The sequence below is a fragment of the Mirounga leonina genome, unplaced genomic scaffold, assembly GCF_011800145.1.
Source record: "Mirounga leonina isolate KUSES-001 unplaced genomic scaffold, KU_Mleo_1.0 Mir_151, whole genome shotgun sequence".
NCBI classification, from domain to species: Eukaryota; Metazoa; Chordata; class Mammalia; order Carnivora; family Phocidae; genus Mirounga; species Mirounga leonina.
This window is the reverse complement of record NW_023270377.1, coordinates 69,607,219-69,624,820: the sequence shown is the minus strand read 5'-3', so window position 1 is coordinate 69,624,820 and position 17,602 is coordinate 69,607,219. Positions and strand designations below refer to the sequence as shown.

Below are 17,602 nucleotides of genomic sequence, written 5' to 3'. Positions count from 1 at the left end.
AAATAAATAAATAAATAAATAAATAAATAAATAAATAAATAAATAAAATAAAAATGTCTATTGTAGTCACAGTCACAATTTTTGTTCCTAGTATTCTTTGTGTATTTTCTTGCATTTCTCTACGGTCACAACTTTTGTTCCTAGTATTGTTTATTTGTGTATTTTCTTGCATTTCTCTACTAATCAGTCATGCCAGAGATCTATTATTTTTGAAAATAAAGGTTATTGGTTTTGTTGGGGGGAAAAAAAGAATAAAAGCAAAAGAAATGTGAAATCCTAAGAGAGGGAGGGGATAACTGGCAGAGCAAGGTCCTGATGAGATGTGATCAAGGCCACAGCTTTGGGAGCCCTTGTCCTTGAGACTTTAGGAAGGAGGGAGGCAAGAATGGGGCTGGGTATGGTCTTTCTCCTTGCTGGGAGGAAACAGGAAGTTGATGGGTGTTTCCACCTGGTGACCTCAATTTTATTCATCAAGTGAGAAGTGAAGTCATCTGCTTAGAGTTGAGAGGGGGTTAAGGGAGAAGTGGGCAGGCTTCGAGGGGAGACTGCAGCCAGGGAAGGATGAGAAAGCTGTGTGGTGAGGACCAGTGATGGTGAGGGTCTGGTCAAGCTGGAAACAACCTTGACCTTCCCGGATGTAACAGGGGCAGAGAAGGTGGCCTGCTGTAGAATTAATCCAGGTTTAGCATTCTGTGAGGCAGGTGTGACTGAGGGATGGGGTACAAGACAAATGAGGATACCACTAAAATGGAGACCAGATTTGGTGGGGATGGAAAAGAGGTAAAGAAGAACCCCATTGAAATTTGGATCAGGTTTAGTGGGAGCCAAGAATGAGTGTGATCTGGGAATGAAAAGCTCCCAAGGTGTTGTGTTCTTGGTCACGACAACGCAAGGCAGAGTGGTAGGAGGAGGTGGCTACCATGGGGTGGACGGAAGGGCCGTAGGGACTGAGGTCCAGGCTCTGTAAGGGGTGCAGGGTAACACAGGCTGAGATCTTCCACAAGAAAGGCAGGAGCTGTGGTGCAGAGTACCATGCGGCTCAGTGGATAAGACTGCAGGACAGATTTACTGAGGCTGGTGGATGGTAGGGGAGGTGGGTTAGAGGAGGTCTGGGCATCTGAGAAGGAGGGGCTTCTGAATGCCTTACAAGTCAGACCCTCCCTCCCACTGGGATGGCTCCCATTCATTTTTAAACACTCAATGTTTGGGAGAAATGCATCTTCAAGTCTTATTTGTAGGGCCAAAGAAATAAATTTTAAGAGCTAGATGAGGGGTTTTTGGTTCACGATACATCAAGTGCTAAAATTTATACATACATCACATAAAAAATTACTGATAAAATTTTAGACAAACAACATACCAGAAACTCCAGGTGGTGTCTTAATGAATTTTCCATTAAAATGACCAATAACGGCTTCACACTTATCTGTTGATTCCATCCTATTCATCCATCAAAATAAAACACATATTTAGAGATCTCTTAGTTTCAGATTTTGTTTTGTGCATGTGAATACATTCTTAGAGGTTTATCGGATACAAATGAAACTTAGCAAAAATGTGAATCAGAAAAAGTGGGCTTATCCTATCTTTTATCTGCTTTATGTGTACTTCTATAATAAAATGAAAACTTATATCCACAGAGTACATTCTGAATCATATAAGAAATAAATTATATCCAGAGTGTTTAATACCAAGCATATCAAACGTGTAATATTTTTTCTACTTGTTGGAAAACTGACAATCAATACACAATAGCTCTGCTGGTCATGATATGGAATTAAAACAGAAATGCCAGTTCAAAATGAGTGGATTTACTGCTGCCAGAATATTTTTAAAGATGGCCTTTCCTTTCATATATTCACAAAAGGACAGACTCAAAAGTCATGATGAGAACGAGTGAAAAATCACAGGATACTCCTTATACGGTTTTTATATTAACTTTGGGTATAAAGTTAAATTAGTGAAGTCGGTTATGTACTGTCTTTGTCATCCTGGCTTCAGAGGAGTAATTAAAGGATTGAGCCTAACTTTACAATTTATTTTACATCTGCAGGTGGCTAAAAACCTCTGAGAAACATTTCAAGGGAATTACATTATTTTGACTTATTTTTTTTTTTAATGGAAGAAACATTGAATAATCTATTCAAAATGCACCACACTCCTGGACTACCCAGAGAGTTACATCTTGGTTTTAATGGGTAGTAATAGTTTTAAAAAGCAGTAGAATTTAATTGGGTTCCATCTTTGGATACAAAACTGAAACTACTTGATCTTCTTTCAGCACCCCCACAGAGGCGATGATTTTTTAGCTGGTGCTGAGCTTTTCATTATTTCCCCCGGATCCTTTTAAACAACGAAGTGTACACTGGAAATCCAAGTTTTGGTGACTTTCCACCTATAGAAATTTTAGTTTCACCTTAAAATTATCTGACCTAACAGAAAGAGCAATCAACTAAAAGCCAGAAGAACCAAGTACTAGACTTTGCTTCATTACTTGGCAGTCTGGTGACAATGGAAACAGCTCTTCTTTGACTCGATTTTCTTATACATAAAATAGTGAACAATGCTGCCTTTGTCGATTTCACAGGTCTGTGGGAGATGTGATTGTCATCAAATAGGGTGTTGTATATGAAAGTAAAATATGAGCAGTTTTTCTTCCAAAATCAAAGTCAACACATAGACATTATCTGTTCCTGCACAGTACTAACAGGTTCCTAAATAATGGAAAATCAGTTTTTATACATGGGCTTGTAGGTTAGAACTATGTCAAAACTCAAAGCACTTTCTGTTTGAGAATTTTCTTTTAGAAACAAAATTAACCGTTACACTAAAGTATCCTTTCCGGAGAGGAAGGGATAAAAATAAGCTGGAAGAAGTGAGGGCACTTTAGATAGATCTGTGACATTTTGCTTCTTAAAAAAGAAAAAAAAATCTGAAGCAAAATTATAAAATGTTACAATTGGTGTAGCAACTGGTGGTTAGAGAAGTGTCCTATTATTGTCTTACTCTCTGAATGATTGAAATAAGCTAATTCACTGACTTTATTTATGATGAATCAAATTTCCATCAAATGGGAAAAGCCATACTGATTTATTTATGAAATTCAGGAACCTGTGATTGTTATTTTTAAGAAGTTACAGGCATCCTGATCAAATTAATCAAAACATTAAGGACACATATTTTCAAAACTAGTGCTCATGTGATAGTTCCTTGCCCTGAGTCACCAAATATTTAGTGTCTTCAGGTTCAAGAATCCTAATGAACTTCCAAAATATCTGAAAAAAAAAAAAAAATACAAACCAATATTTACACATTTAAATTCATGGTGCAACTGGGCTCCCATAACCCTGGCTTAAATTCTCTCTTCTCGCTCAACTTTTATTTTGCAGGAAACTCAGGAGAGCTATTGTCACTGACATAGTAAAGACAGAGCAGCGTGCTTACCTAGCAAAGCCAACACCACGACTTGTACCACTGGAATCACGTAGTATCCTTGTAGAAATAACTTGTCCAAATGGTTTGAGCATATTTTCAAGTTCTTGCTCATCCATGGACAGTGGCAAATTAGAAATATATAGGTTAGTAGGATCTTGTTCCTGTTGCTAAAACAGAACAGAGAATTGTCCATTAATTTCCAATGGAAGTTGAAATACTGATGTTAACACAACACACCTACTTTGACTGAGCCACTCTCTTGGCTCAGGTCCTTTTAGAGTGCTACCGAGAGCGAGTGTGGGAGCTACAGAACACCCAAGTCACCTTGCACACTTGAAAACAGTGTCAGGAGCTTAGGCAATCTGTGCAGGTCGGACGGGATTCTGCAGAGCCGTTCTCAGCCCATTTGGAAATGCAACTGCAGGCACGCGCCACGGAGCTGGAGAGGGTACCCTCATGGAACCACACTCTCAGCTGTTTGCAGCGCTCCCAAAATAACCAACGTCTCCCCTGAGACTATTTTTAGGAGTCCGTTTCAGGCACACTAGGCTATTACTGTCAATAATTCAATCCAGAGACACACAACGGATTCTGGACCAAGTCATCTCAAGTCCAGTGGGGCTTTGTCCCAATTCCCCTCTTCTGCTCCACAGCAGGGTCCTTACTACTTACTTTGGCATTCTGATCACCCATGGGGAAAGGAGAGCCCAGAAATGAACAAAAAACAAGTAAACTCAAAGCCATATATAAAATGATAAACTCTAGGCGGAGCAAACTTTAGAACCAGCATAAAGGTGAACTCAGGAGTCCGTGGGGGAGGGGAGCTTCGCTAAACCCTGGCTACTCAAAGAATGATCCAGGGCCAGCAGTGATGGGATTACCTACAAGCCCCTCCCAGACCTACAGAAGCAGAAGCTGCATTTTAACACGATTTCCAGGTAATTCATATGCATATAAAAGTTCAAGAAGCAATAATTAGATCATTCCCCACTCACCTTTCCTTGGCTGAGATAGAATCAGCTGAAACCAAAGATACGCAACTGAATTTTCTGAGAACCAGTAACTGCTATGTATATTTAGTAAGAGTATGGTGTTAAATCAGAGAAAAAGCTTATATGACAACTGGAATATTTTCTGACCAAGTCAAAATTCACTTCTGCAGTGGTGAGATTAGAACAGTCTTAATTAATTTTAAATCAGGCTTTCCTTTGATTCTATTAACCAAATGTATCTTCACATATTGAGCTATGCAGGCTTACGATTTTTCTTCAATAAGCACAATTAGTAAAGTCATTAACTGATGTTTTAGCATTAGGCAACAGAACAGCACACTCATTATATTTTAGATTTCCAAAATGCACAGAACTTTAAAAATATATGTGGAGCATATGCATATTTGAATTGTACAAAGTCTCTACTTTCAAATTTATCCTGTTGTTAATTAAACCTGAAATGAAATCTGTTCTTTCATATAATCTGCAAGTAAAAGCGCATATTGACCTTTCATACTATACGTACCTGGTAAGATTTAAAATAACAGTCTGGTATCCTAGGGAATGACAAATGCCTTGGTATATTCCCAGGCATTCAAGTTATCAGACCCAGAGGAACTATGGGTAAAAAGTACTGTCCCCATGACCTCCCGCTTCAGATCAGAGGGCAGCAGCATGTAACCAGGCCAGGCCCAAAGGGGTGCAGCAAAGGCTCCAGGCCCCGGTGTCCCTGAGGTGTCCCTGGTGTGTGGCAGTGGGGATGGACACGAGAAAAAAATTAAAATTTTCAAATGTTCAATAGTAAGCCGAATACTTAACCTCATTCACCCTTCACAGGCTAAACAAAATGGTATCTATCTTTGCTTTTAGCTAAAATTAGATCAGTTCAATGTAGGATGGCTGATTATCTTATGCTGAACAAAACCTATCTTTATATCTTTAATGTACAAAAATCGGAAAGTGATTTAATAAATACAAAACAGTAACAGATAATGTGTTTGAAAATATAAGGAAAAGCAAAATGGTCTGAGGTATTAAAGCTTTCAAGTGCTTCTGAGGTAGGGTGAGAGGTAAAATCTCTCCTTACCTCCATTTCACTCACTACCTCTGCCAAATTGGCCCGATGAATCGCACAGCTCCTCGATTAGTCACCTCATGTTGGCTCTACCCTCCCAAGTCCCCAAAGATTTCCTGTGGTGCAGAAGACTCTATTTGTTCCTGTGTTAGTCTGGTCCTTAACTGGCAAGTACACATGGAGTCCTTTGTCTCTGAGGGTGGGTGCTGATGAGCCCTGGAGCCTCATACAGTCAAATGATATTTACAGGGCATCTCATACATCCCAGATTCGCCTAAAATAACCTTGACTCCAGTCCCGTCCTCCAGCTGCTTACAGTTAAGTAGGGGAGAGAGAAACACATGCGGTAAGTGCTTAGGCCACAAAAATATCTAATCCCCAAGTGTCCGTGTCTTCTCATTACCATACATTCATAGTGAATGGAATATATAAGCCTTGTAGTAACTGGGGGGTGGCTCTCGAATTTAGTTACTTTAAAATCAGTGACAACCATAACTGTTTTATTACATACAATGTTATGTCTCAAAAAACAATTATTCTGTAAATTATGGGTGGCCAAACATAAAATGGGGCCAACAGGCCTCTTTATATCCATCCTCAGGCATGGAAAAGGTTCAATGGCTTCTCTAACAAGTAGAAAACTAGCTCCCACATTGGCCGTGAGAGGGATAAATGGCCACTGATGTTCACTTGAGTAGAAAAGCAGGGCTCAGAGGTCCCGCGTGGTGTAAAGCACTCAGTCAGGCGGGTGCAACTCACAATGGGAGGAAGGATGGGGGAGCTTGTCTTGGGAAAGGCAGGGAAGAGTTTTCAGAGGGCATGGCACTAAGTTGAGATTTGAGAAACAAAGAGAAATCATGCGGCTGAAACCAGATTGTGAAAGGGTATCTAAGGAGTTGGATTCTATTTGCCAGTTCCTGCTGCTAAACTTTTCCACTTCAGCATTGCCAACAGCAGGAAGGACTATGTACACTGAAGAGTCGCCAGGCAATGGCCAAAGTAGCCTTAGCACAGTACAATTTTTTTGGAAGTCTTGTGCTTTATCTTAAAAAAAAAAAAAAAAAAGTCACGTAAATTTTGCAATCTACTTCCTAACTCTTTAGATTTGTTTTAATATGGGAACGATGCTTCTGACCTCATACTTTCAAGTAATACTGATAAGTTCAGGGAGAGAAGCCAGGCTTATCCTGTGATTTCATGTACTCTGGTGGGTGAGTGGGGAACAGGAGGAAGGAGGAACTGTCGTCCACCAACTGTAGTTAGAAAGCCATGGTCTGACAAATGAGGGGAGCTTCTGGAGGCATGGAAGCAAGGAAATGGTACCATCAAGCCTATCTTATGAGAAAAATCTCTGAATCACGCTTAGTCAGATTCAGAATAAAGCTGGGAACCCCCTAATTAAAAAGCGTTAAAACCCTCCTTGGACAAAGATAAGGCATAAAAAATGTTATGTAAGAAACATATACTGTAAATATTGTGGGGCTTTCTTTTTAAGTTACAATTATAACCACTAAATGACTGATATTTAAGAATGTTCAGAGGAGAATTTGTCATATGTGAAGTATTTTTATTTTTATTTATTTATTTTTTTAAAGATTTTATTTATTTATTCATGAGAGACAGAGAGAGAGAGAGAGAGGCAGAGGGAGAAGCAGGCTCCCAAGGAGCAGGGAGCCCGATGCGGGACTCGATCCCAGGACCCTGAGATCATGACCTGAGCCGAAGGCAGACGCTTAACCATCTGAGCCACCCAGGCGCCCCATATGTGAAGTATTTTTAAAAAGGTTTAACAATGTAGGTACAAAATACTTTCTAAATCTATGTTTTAGTTGCTTGTATGATTAAAATATTAATAAAATAGTACATTCTTTAAAGTCCTGATTCAACTTGAAAGTTTACGATGAAGAAAAAAATAAGTACTAAAATCAGAATCCAGAAAGAAATTGAGCTCTTAACCCATTCTTTGATAAATAGTGAGCCAAAGTAGACTAAACACGAGTACATATTTCCTATGATTTGAATGCATTTTTTTCAACAGCAACAACTCAGTCAATTAATTGGTTTTTCATTTGGGATGACCTTTTAAAGCTAATGTTATTTATTTTTCTCATCAAATGGTCGACTTATCCTGCAAACATCGACCACAAAGTTGTAATAATTAAAAAAGAAAAAGAAAGAAAGGAGCAGAAACTCCAAGCTGGCACACTGGCCACAAAAATATCTAATCCCCAAGTGTCCGTGTCTTCTCATTACCATACATTCATAGTGAATGGAATATATAAGCCTTGTAGTAACTGGGGGGTGGCTCTCGAATTTAGTTACTTTAAAATCAGTGACAACCATAACTCTGTTTTATTACATACAATGTTATGTCTCAAAAAACAATTATTCTGTAAATTATGGGTGGCCAAACATAAAATGGGGCCAACAGGCCTCTTTATATCCATCCTCAGGCATGGAAAAGGTTCAATGGCTTCTCTAACAAGTAGAAAACTAGCTCCCACATTGGCCGTGAGAGGGATAAATGGCCACTGATGTTCACTTGAGTAGAAAAGCAGGGCTCAGAGGTCCCGCGTGGTGTAAAGCACTCAGTCATCATCTGAAAGAAATTAACAAAAACCTCCCTGTGCATGTGGAATGGTTCCTAAAACGCAAGAAAGGGACTTGGCAGGAAGACCAGACATCTGTTTTCTCTTGTACTGAATAGGTTCACCAACCAGCCAATAGCTGCTCACAGGCATGTGAATGCAAACTGCCTGAAGCGTGGTGGACTCCATGTGGAAGGGGGATTAAACTCCTGCTCGTTTGACTGCCTATTTACTGAAAAGAAATGTGCTAGCTTTACCACCGGGCAAATAACATACGACGATCCACTGACTCCCAGCAGGCCTTAAGAGGCACTGCTGAAAGGCCTATAGAGGTCATTTTTTAACAGGTATTACCAATGTTGATTTGAGTTTTAAGTCCTTTTAGCTGGATATCTGAGTTTTGCTCTTTTTGTAGATTCTGAGCCTTCTGTTCTAAAAACAAACACATCTGAAAGGAGGCCAAGTTTAATAGCAATAGGCATGGACCTAAGCCTTTGGGAAAACCTTTTGGTAAGTTTCCTCAGGGTACTCTTTGGACAGAGCTCAATAAATATAACTTTTGAACATCCCATTCTTAATTCTCAATATCTGCTCAAGCTAGGAAGAAAGTTTTTCTCTCACTGAGTTGGCTTCTTTGGCCATCAACAAAGCAAAGATTTAGTATCTACCCTATGCCAGGTACCAAGAAAGGTACTGAAAGTTAAAACATGAATAAGAAACAATCACTGCAGCTGAATGCTCTCCACCTGCAATTTTTCAATTCAGTTTTGAGTATCTGTGGAATCCTTTTTCAACCCAGGATAGCCAATGTGTCAAACAATATTATATTCTCCTTCACCCAAACCCCAATCCACCCCCCACCACCCTGATGACTTCCCTAGTAAAATGTCCCTTAATTTTTTCTAATTACTATGTGGCAGGGTGAATTTTCAAAACTTTATGTAGTATCCTGGTTAATTCACTAGCAAAAAGTGGATGGCAATGGGTCCCTTATCACTCAACATGGGAGCCAGACCTAATTCTTTTAAAAAGTGTCTCCACAGAAAGTGCATGCCAGGCTCCCCTTTATCTGGATAGCATGAGGGGGTTAAGTCAATTCCAAATCCTCAAATCCATGGTGCCATGGAATAGAACAATGGACCCTCTAGCATTTGAAATATCTTTTGTCACTTTAATGATACAATAAAAAAGAAATCAGGCCCAGGAAACTCAGTCGTTCTACAGAGACGTAAAGAAATTCACCAAGTGCAGGCTGTTGGCACACTGCCAGCCATCTCTGAACCTGTGTACCGTTCCTTCCCTACCGATGATGTAGAAAGGGATCATTTTTCCTAGCCAATTTACAGTCCCAAGTCTCCTAAGGAGGCCTCTGCACGGTGCTCATTATCCATCCACAGGAAAGTGGCATTCAGAGCGCACCGCTGACACGTCAGGGAGGGCCAGTCTATGTCCAGTCCGGCGCTGACCGAATGCAGTGTAGAGAGTTCTTCAGAACAGTGGACATTTAATAGACTATGCTGCTTCCTATCACTGGCACTGAGGCGATATCTAGGTAAGTGTTCTTAGGGCTGCTTTAAATAAGGCCACTGCATTTGTAACAGGTCGTTAAAAGAGCTCTCTTTCTAACCTTGTTTCAGCAGAAGCCACAAAACAATGGCTGGCACTCCCACATTCCAGAGTGAGAAACCAGACCACCTAAAGAGAGGCGGCTGAGAACTGGTTTGGGATGCTTAGCTGACCACCCACCTCCACCTGCCTATGAGAGACTGGAGAGGCTGAGAATGAAAATGTATGTGGAGAGAAACGCTGATGTGTTCTGAGTCTCACCGTGTGGGCTGCTTGCCTATCACTGCCAGGCAAGCAACAGGGGCTTGAACAGACCACTCAGGAGGCTTGCACGGTGTCCCATGGAGCTTGGCGGATACAATGGATCGATGTCTGACTTCAGCCTGAGGAATCTAACAGGTGAAAGGCTGGCTGAAGGGGCCTAAAAGTGTGGGTGGTAGGTACCTACTTCTCCCACAGACAGGTGCCAAACGTAGATCAAAGGGGGGCCATGCAAGTAGAATTGGCCCAGGGTAATACGTTACATCCTTCCTTTCAAGAAGGCTGCCCTGGAGGGCAAGGAGGTCCCAGCCGAAAGGGGCTGAAGACAGACCCTTAGATTATCGGAGCTGAGGCATATATTCACTAGTTTCAAGGAACCACAGGAGAAAGATCAATTAGAGGTGGTGGTAGTGGTGTAAGAGACCTCTGAAAAATGCCCAAAGCATTCCACGAGGGAAAGCATCACCTCTCTGGCCAGGGAAATCAGCACCAGATTACATCACTGTCAGGTCAAGAAACTCTCCAGCCCATACCCTGTTCCAAGGGGGGAGTGTTAGAAATCACAGCTACCCAAGTTGATAGAAGAGCAAGAAAAACATAAGTTTGGGAAATAGGAAAGAAACTAATCAAGCTCCCATTCCTCTGTAGGCTTATTATGACTGAGAGCAGACCTGAGCTGGAAGATGGGTGAAACTTCAACGTGATACTTAAAATTTCATCAAAAACAAGGGTGCCTGGGTGGCTCAGTCGGTTAAGCGGCTGACTCTTTTTCAGCTTAGGTCATTATCTCTGGGTCCTGGAATTGAGCCCCACACATTGGGCTCCGCACCAGGCGGGGCCCTGCGGGGGTTTCCTTTAACCCCCCCCCCCCCCCCCCCCCCCCCCCCCCCGCAAGATCAATAAATCAATCTTAAAAAAAAAAACTTCACCAAAAACAAACAAACAAACCTATCAGGATTGGGCATTTAAATTACAGGCATCATACATGTTAACATCGGTAATGTGTTCTTAAAAATGAGACATCCAGGGCGCCTGGGTGGCTCAGTCGCTTAAACGTCTGCCTTCGGCTCAAGTCATGATCCTGAGGTCCTGGGATCGAGTCCCACACCAGGCTCCCTGCTCAGTGGGGAGCCTGCTTCTCCCTCTACCTGCTGCTCCTCCTGCTTGTGCTCGCTCTCTCTCTCTCTAATAAATAAAATCTTAAAAAAAAAAAAAAAAAAAAAAAAGACATCCAGCATCCAAATGTTAACCAGGGTCCTATTTCACATTTTTTCAAATAAGAAAAAACCATAATGTATTACACATTAATCACCACCCCCAATTTCCTAAGATGTAATTAAATACTTATTTTCCTATTTTGAATGTGACCTGTTATGTTGTATTGGGATATAAACCTTTAAAACATTGCCTCTTGATCACCAAGTGATCAATATGGTTGTTAGCAGACAACTGCTGTGTAAGCTGTGATTTCTTTCAGCACCAGTGACATCCAAGACACATATCCCTTTTGCTGACTCTCAGCACTTTTCATATGACCTCTGCAAGTGATTCTGACATTTTACAAACTTATTTAGAATGTAACTTGAGACTCCCTATACAACATCATCTTTAAAATCCTGTACTGAGGTTGGTGTAAATACATACAGAAACGGCTGAAAATGTGTTGAAAGATAATTACATTCCATGAAGTTTGGATATGAAAAATCAAGAGGCATTCTACTGAAAAGAAAAAAAAAATTAATGAGAAAGACCAGAAGTGAAGGGACTTTTTAAGATAATGAGAGTGGCCAGAAAAGTCATGGGACCTGCCCTGAATTTTATCCATGAGAGGAGGAAGCAGGAACTTCACAGAACAGAGGAAATGGAGAAAGTAGAGGGAAAAATAGAGCTGTTTTCTGATTGTGCCTTGAAAGTCCTGCTTATAAAATGGATGGGGACCCACTGTTTACAGAGGCAGGTTAAACATGCTGTAAATCATTACGCAACACAAATACTGCACAGTCACAATTAAATATACTTAAAACCCTCATAATCACGGTCTTCTAACAATGCCACAGGGAATTACTCTATAGCGTGGACAGATAATCGGAAAATCGTGGTGCTTAATATTTATAGTTTCTATTTATTTTAACTTCTTACTCTGGAGTTCAAGAAAATCTAAAATATGTACAACTCAATTCAAAGCTTTAAAAATAGTTAAAGACTACTTTAGAAAGGTGATCCCTTTCACTAATTCCTGAAATCATTATTTATGATTTCAAATAAGAAAGAAACCATAATGTATTACACATTAATCACGGTAAATTCTTTGAGTCACGGTAAATCTCTGGTGTGGTTCCTATGCATGCGTCCTTCAGGAGCCTCAAGGTCTTAGCAGGTAACTTATCTCTTTACCAGAGTCCTTGAACTTCCATAAATTCTCCTTCCTTACGGAAATGTGAATGCTCCTGAGGGAATGATCACATGCTACTATTCAGAAGCAGCAGAAGTAACAAAATTACTTTCCTTTGTGCTTAAAGAAGACAGAGAATAAAAATTATTGATCTTTTATAAAGAATACACAAAATATCAAACTGGTGAGTTTCAGGCTTCAAGGACCACAAGTGAAAAAAAAAATGCACTGAATTACATGAGTATCTTTAGAAGTGCGCTACGGGCACTAGGTGTGACATAACCCAAGTTTACATTTGGACAATAGGAAGACTGAGGGCATCAACCCTGCTTCAACAACATTCCTCTTCCAGAATGCTAAAAGTTCATCAGAAACAAGCTTTGAATAAAGCCATTATAGAACCAGTAGAGAGTAGATTCATACCCCATAAATAACCAGTGTCTAAACATGTATGACTTTTGTACAGATTTGAAATAGCATCTGTAGCTTCCTCTGCCCTAAACTACGACTGAGGATGTGGAGGCCCAGGGCAGGCGTCCAGAAGGAATAAGCAAGGTTAGCCAGGATGGAGGGAGAATGCCAACACTGATGGGCAAAGCGCCATGCCAGGCTTCAGGATGAAGCCAGGGGCCAGAGAAGTGACTACTGGCTCTCGACTCACCTTTGCCATTTGGGCTTGAACCCCACTAGCCTTCAGGGCAGACACAGCTTTCTGGGCTGCTGCAGGACTGTCGAAGTCGACAAAACCATAACCTGAAATGCAAAACATACTTACTTATTAAGCCATTATTTTGTGATAATGAAAAGAGCAAAAGACTGACTCTTTGGTTCCCGATGCAGAGGCAGCAGAAACGAAAACCCTGACGTCCTGACAGGTGTCTGGTGTTACCACCTGCAATGCAGCCTCCTCCTCAGGCTGTCTGCCCCTGTTGTCTCTCATGAGCTGGACAGATTTCCCTCCAAAGTCAAAAAACAAACAAACCAAAACAAAACCTCAAAGCCCCAGTTTTCCCTTTTTCTCAGGTGTCTTGCTTCCTGAAGAAAATGACATCGACGTTAACCAACCAAAGTAAAAAAAAGGAAAAAAGGAAAAAAATCAACTTCAGAGAAATAGCATTTTAATGATTGGGTGAGAAAGATGGAGCAATCATATGAAACTTAACAAATAACAGGAAAAAAATTTATGTTTATTCCACAGACTAAAATTCATTTTTCAAATAAACTAAGTATAACCATGAAATACCCCAAACATAAAATAATCGCAATTTCAGTACCTGATTAAAAATATGATTACTTATTTACTTAAAATACACATGATACCCCTTCAAATAAAGAAAGGAGTAAAAATGCCTCCAGATATCCAAAAGAGCTGCTTCAGCAGTTCATGCCCTAACAGCTAAAAACAAAATACAAATAAACGAACAAATAAATAATCTCCTAAAAGAGGCTCCGGTTCAAAGCTTATTTATTCATAGCTTCATAAACATTTTTAACAAGCTGGTCAGCTAATCCCTGGCCACACTAAGTCAAAAGTAGGAAACTAGGAGAAAAAAGGTGTCAGGGTAAGGGTAGGGCTGCTACAAAATGAGCATATGGATGGTACCTAGCAGCAAAAACTAGCAACAAGCAATAAAAGAGGAAAACTATACAAAGAAGAGGACTTAAGCAGCCTGAGAGCATAGGCCATCGCTGATTTTTCGCTGTGATCACTCTTAAGTTACTGAGAAAACGTTAAATCATATTTAACACATATTTAACATATTTAACACATTAAAAGATCAGCGTACCAGGTAAAAATACCAACGGAGATTTTATTGGAACTCAAGCCCTATTACTCTAAAATAAACTTTAAATGAATAAGAATATTTTGAAAAACAAAAGCACTGGTTGGAGGCTGCACAGAGGGGCCAGTCCTATCACTGATTTCTAGATATTGTAAAGATAGAGTACTTCTGACGGAAAAGTACTAGTGTCCAGACAGACAAACATACCTATCAACAAGGCCAAACACAGAGCTTGGCAAGGGGTCAAAGGTTGGTTTGCAGTATTAGTACCAAAAATACTGTCTGGTAACAAAACATGTTGGTATGAAACAGAGTAAACTATCAATTATAGAAGCAGGTGTTTCAGCAGAGATGCGTTAAAGCTGAAATGAGCAGCAGCTTCCTTCTATTACTTGGAATTGGACTGAAATAAAGTCTAATTTGATTTGGACAGTGGAGAAACAGCCAGGTTGGAAAGAAAAAGAGAAGCTGGCTCAGGTAAAAGCAGAGAATGCTGCTCAACAGCCGCCTCAGGAATTAGAGTCAACACGGTTTGAGCGTTTTTAGAAACCTGTACATTAATGCTAATATGCAACCCTCTGTGGGGACACACACACACACACACACACTCTCACTCTCGTACATACTTTATCATCATATACAACTTCAGCAGGCCATAAATGAATACCCAACTACAATGAAATGATGTCACTCCCACTGATGGATATTTGAGTGTGGTTCCCCCCACTCCCACCCACAATTTTGCTATTGTCAATAAATTACAAAAAACAGAAGATCTCAATTTTGATGTAATTGTGGTTGAACTTGTTACCAGTCAAGTACTATTAGTATCGTTTTATCTGTTATTTTTTTATTAGGAAAAATCTATAATGGTTGCATTTTAGTTGTTTACATCCTTTTCTGGCCTTTTCTAACCACATAGCCATTTCAATAACTATTTGCTGGAAACAAATATAACGGGTGGGCATGCAACCATGTGCTCTTTTGTTTTCTTTATTACTTTTCAAGTAAATATAAGAGTATATAAAACTGAGTTACAGGTTCTATGGGTTTCATTAAATAAATGAGTATAAAGGTATTTTTGAAGGTAGGATTCACAAAGTAATACAGCACCCTTTCACTGGATCCCCAGAAGGACTCTCAGGTCTTAGGACAAGGAACAGTTATGGTACTCCTGCTGGTTGGATTTTCCTCCACATTGTAATGACTAAACCATGGGAATAGCGATTTTTTTTTTATTTTTGCTTTGGCCATTAGGAAACCCAGGCCATTTTTGTAGTAACCTGAGAATTCCTGCTCTTACCCCTATCTTCCCATTAGTCAGCTTTATCCTCACCTATTTTAACTTCGTGTGTGTGTGTGGCATTTAAGTGCATGTGTTCTAGTCTTGTATGTAACTCTGTAAGCATTAATAAATGGATCAATCCGTGTCACAGTTGATACTTTGTAAGCTTTTTTTGGTCCTGAATCGCCAATTATACCAGTGTTAGAAAGTGTTTAAATACCTTTAGTTGGCTAAAACCTGACAAAAATTGATATGCAGAAGAGCAAATGACTCATAAATTTTCAAACTTAATAACTAAGGTACATGTTATTCAGAGCAATGTTTCTTCCAGTGTAATTTTCTTTCTTGGAGAGGCTCCAGAATATGCTTTGTGACAAATAAATGTTCTGTGACCTCTAAAGTCTCTAATTTTCAGGTATAAAATTCTTTGATATAGTCAACCTCAAAAAATTACTATATAACATGTGAACTTTCCATTTATGTGAATACTCTATAATCTCTTATGCGTTATCTATCTATACGTATCCATCAATTCATCCATTCACCTATGTACCTTCTCAAGTTATCAATGGCTAACATGTTGTCTTTATTATGAGGTACGTTGTGTTATTTCTTCTCATTTGTCCTAAAATTACTTTTTTTCAGGAGCTCTCTCATTCTGCTTCTAGGATTTTATAAACCCATTTTGCCCCCTTGGTCCCCTCACTCACTCACCCACCCACCCACCGTAGATTCTGACATCTGTCTATTCCTGTGTGAGACAAAGAGCCCTAAAAGGTTCCTATGATTGCCCTCACACAAGGCAGTATCTCCTGAGACTCATTTTAAGAGAAGGTCTCCAGGACATGTGCTGTACAGACAATCAACTCTGAATTATTCCTTCCCTTATTTATTTTGAAAGCCCCACAAATCTCTCCACTTATCTCTGAACACTTTCCAACCATGAAGGGTTTGTTATTATGGTAATATGTCCAATTTTGCATGAGTACATTTTACTTACACCTTTTCTATATCGTGTTGTGCATTTTGTGGAATTTTGGTTCTAGGGAACAGGCTCTCATTGGAGAAGAGTGTACGATAGGTAGGGATTTTCAGAACAGGGGCGTGGGGAAGAACTAAGCTAGGGAGTCCTCTGAGTCCTCTCCCTCACTTAACTGGGGCAGCTTTGCTAATTTTTAGCACACTATCTGCCGTGTAAGATTCTTTTCTGCTGGGGGCGGGGTGGGAGGAAAGAAAGGGTAAAGCCATTAAATCACTTGTCTACAGTGATTTCTCTCTCGGTTTGAAACAAATGTTTGAGATCAGCTTCCTGTTTTATGCCGGCAAGAGTCCATTTTTCTTTATAAAACTGAAAGATTTTTTTTTTCCTGTGTCCCTGCTTTCCCAAATCATTTACAAATATGTGAAATCACACTAACCTTGGCAACTAAATATAAACATTTCAGTCTACAGTTTGACTCCAGTTTAATTCATTTAAAACATTTACTGAGTACCTCTCTACATAAAGCACTGCTTTATTCACTGTCCCAAGGCAAAACTGTCTTCATGTGCCATGTTGCTTAAACAGGGGCTTAGATATTGGCCACAATTGCTCCTTTAAATTTAGGAGCTTTGAAGAAGACACAAATACAATGAACCACTTCAAGTCTAGATTAAAGGAAATGGCTGGCTTCTAAGGCCAGGCCCTACCATACGGTTCATTTACATTCTTTGCCTTTCTCAGACGGTGCTAAACCAAAGCCAAAGCCCCTACTTGAAAAACTGGGGGTCTAATTAATGAGGAGATTTGCCTTCTCTGCCTATTCCTGTCAACCTTATTTCAATTCATGGGGTCAGTAGTTAGACTCAAAGTCAGCTGACTCCATTCTTCCCTTTCCTAGAGATCACATGCCCATTGTTAAGACGCTGGATCATTAAAAGTCAGACCCACGGAGCATCAGCGCTGCCTACTGTAGACGCCTCCTCTTCCAGCTCAAGGAGCTGAATGAGCTCATCCTAATTACATGGAAAACTGAAGGTCAGTGCATCAAATTAATGCAGCAGCATATTTCAAAGGGGCGTATGACCTCCCCTCCCTATCACAATTTGGTCAGTGAAAATGGTTCTCTCCACCCCGCTGCCAATATTGTCAACAGGCATTCAGCACAGAACAATCGGGAGTATTGAAACATGTAATTAAGTACTGCTTAAAACTACTCTATTCTAATTAATAGAGCCAATTTGC

General features: G+C 40.1%; 1 protein-coding gene across 8 annotated transcripts in view; it reads right to left on the bottom strand.

The window, feature by feature from the left end:
* RBMS1 (RNA binding motif single stranded interacting protein 1) overlaps positions 1-17,602 on the bottom strand; it is a 209,462-nt gene that overhangs the window by 26,620 nt on the left and 165,240 nt on the right. For all 8 annotated transcript variants that reach the window (XM_035007916.1, XM_035007920.1, XM_035007917.1 and 5 more), the window contains exons 4-6: positions 12,971-13,062; positions 3,445-3,602; positions 1,361-1,440 (exon numbers count right to left, since the gene is read on the bottom strand). In XM_035007916.1, coding sequence (XP_034863807.1) covers positions 1,361-1,440; positions 3,445-3,602; positions 12,971-13,062 — 330 coding nt within the window. The remainder of the gene's footprint in view (positions 1-1,360; positions 1,441-3,444; positions 3,603-12,970; positions 13,063-17,602) is intronic.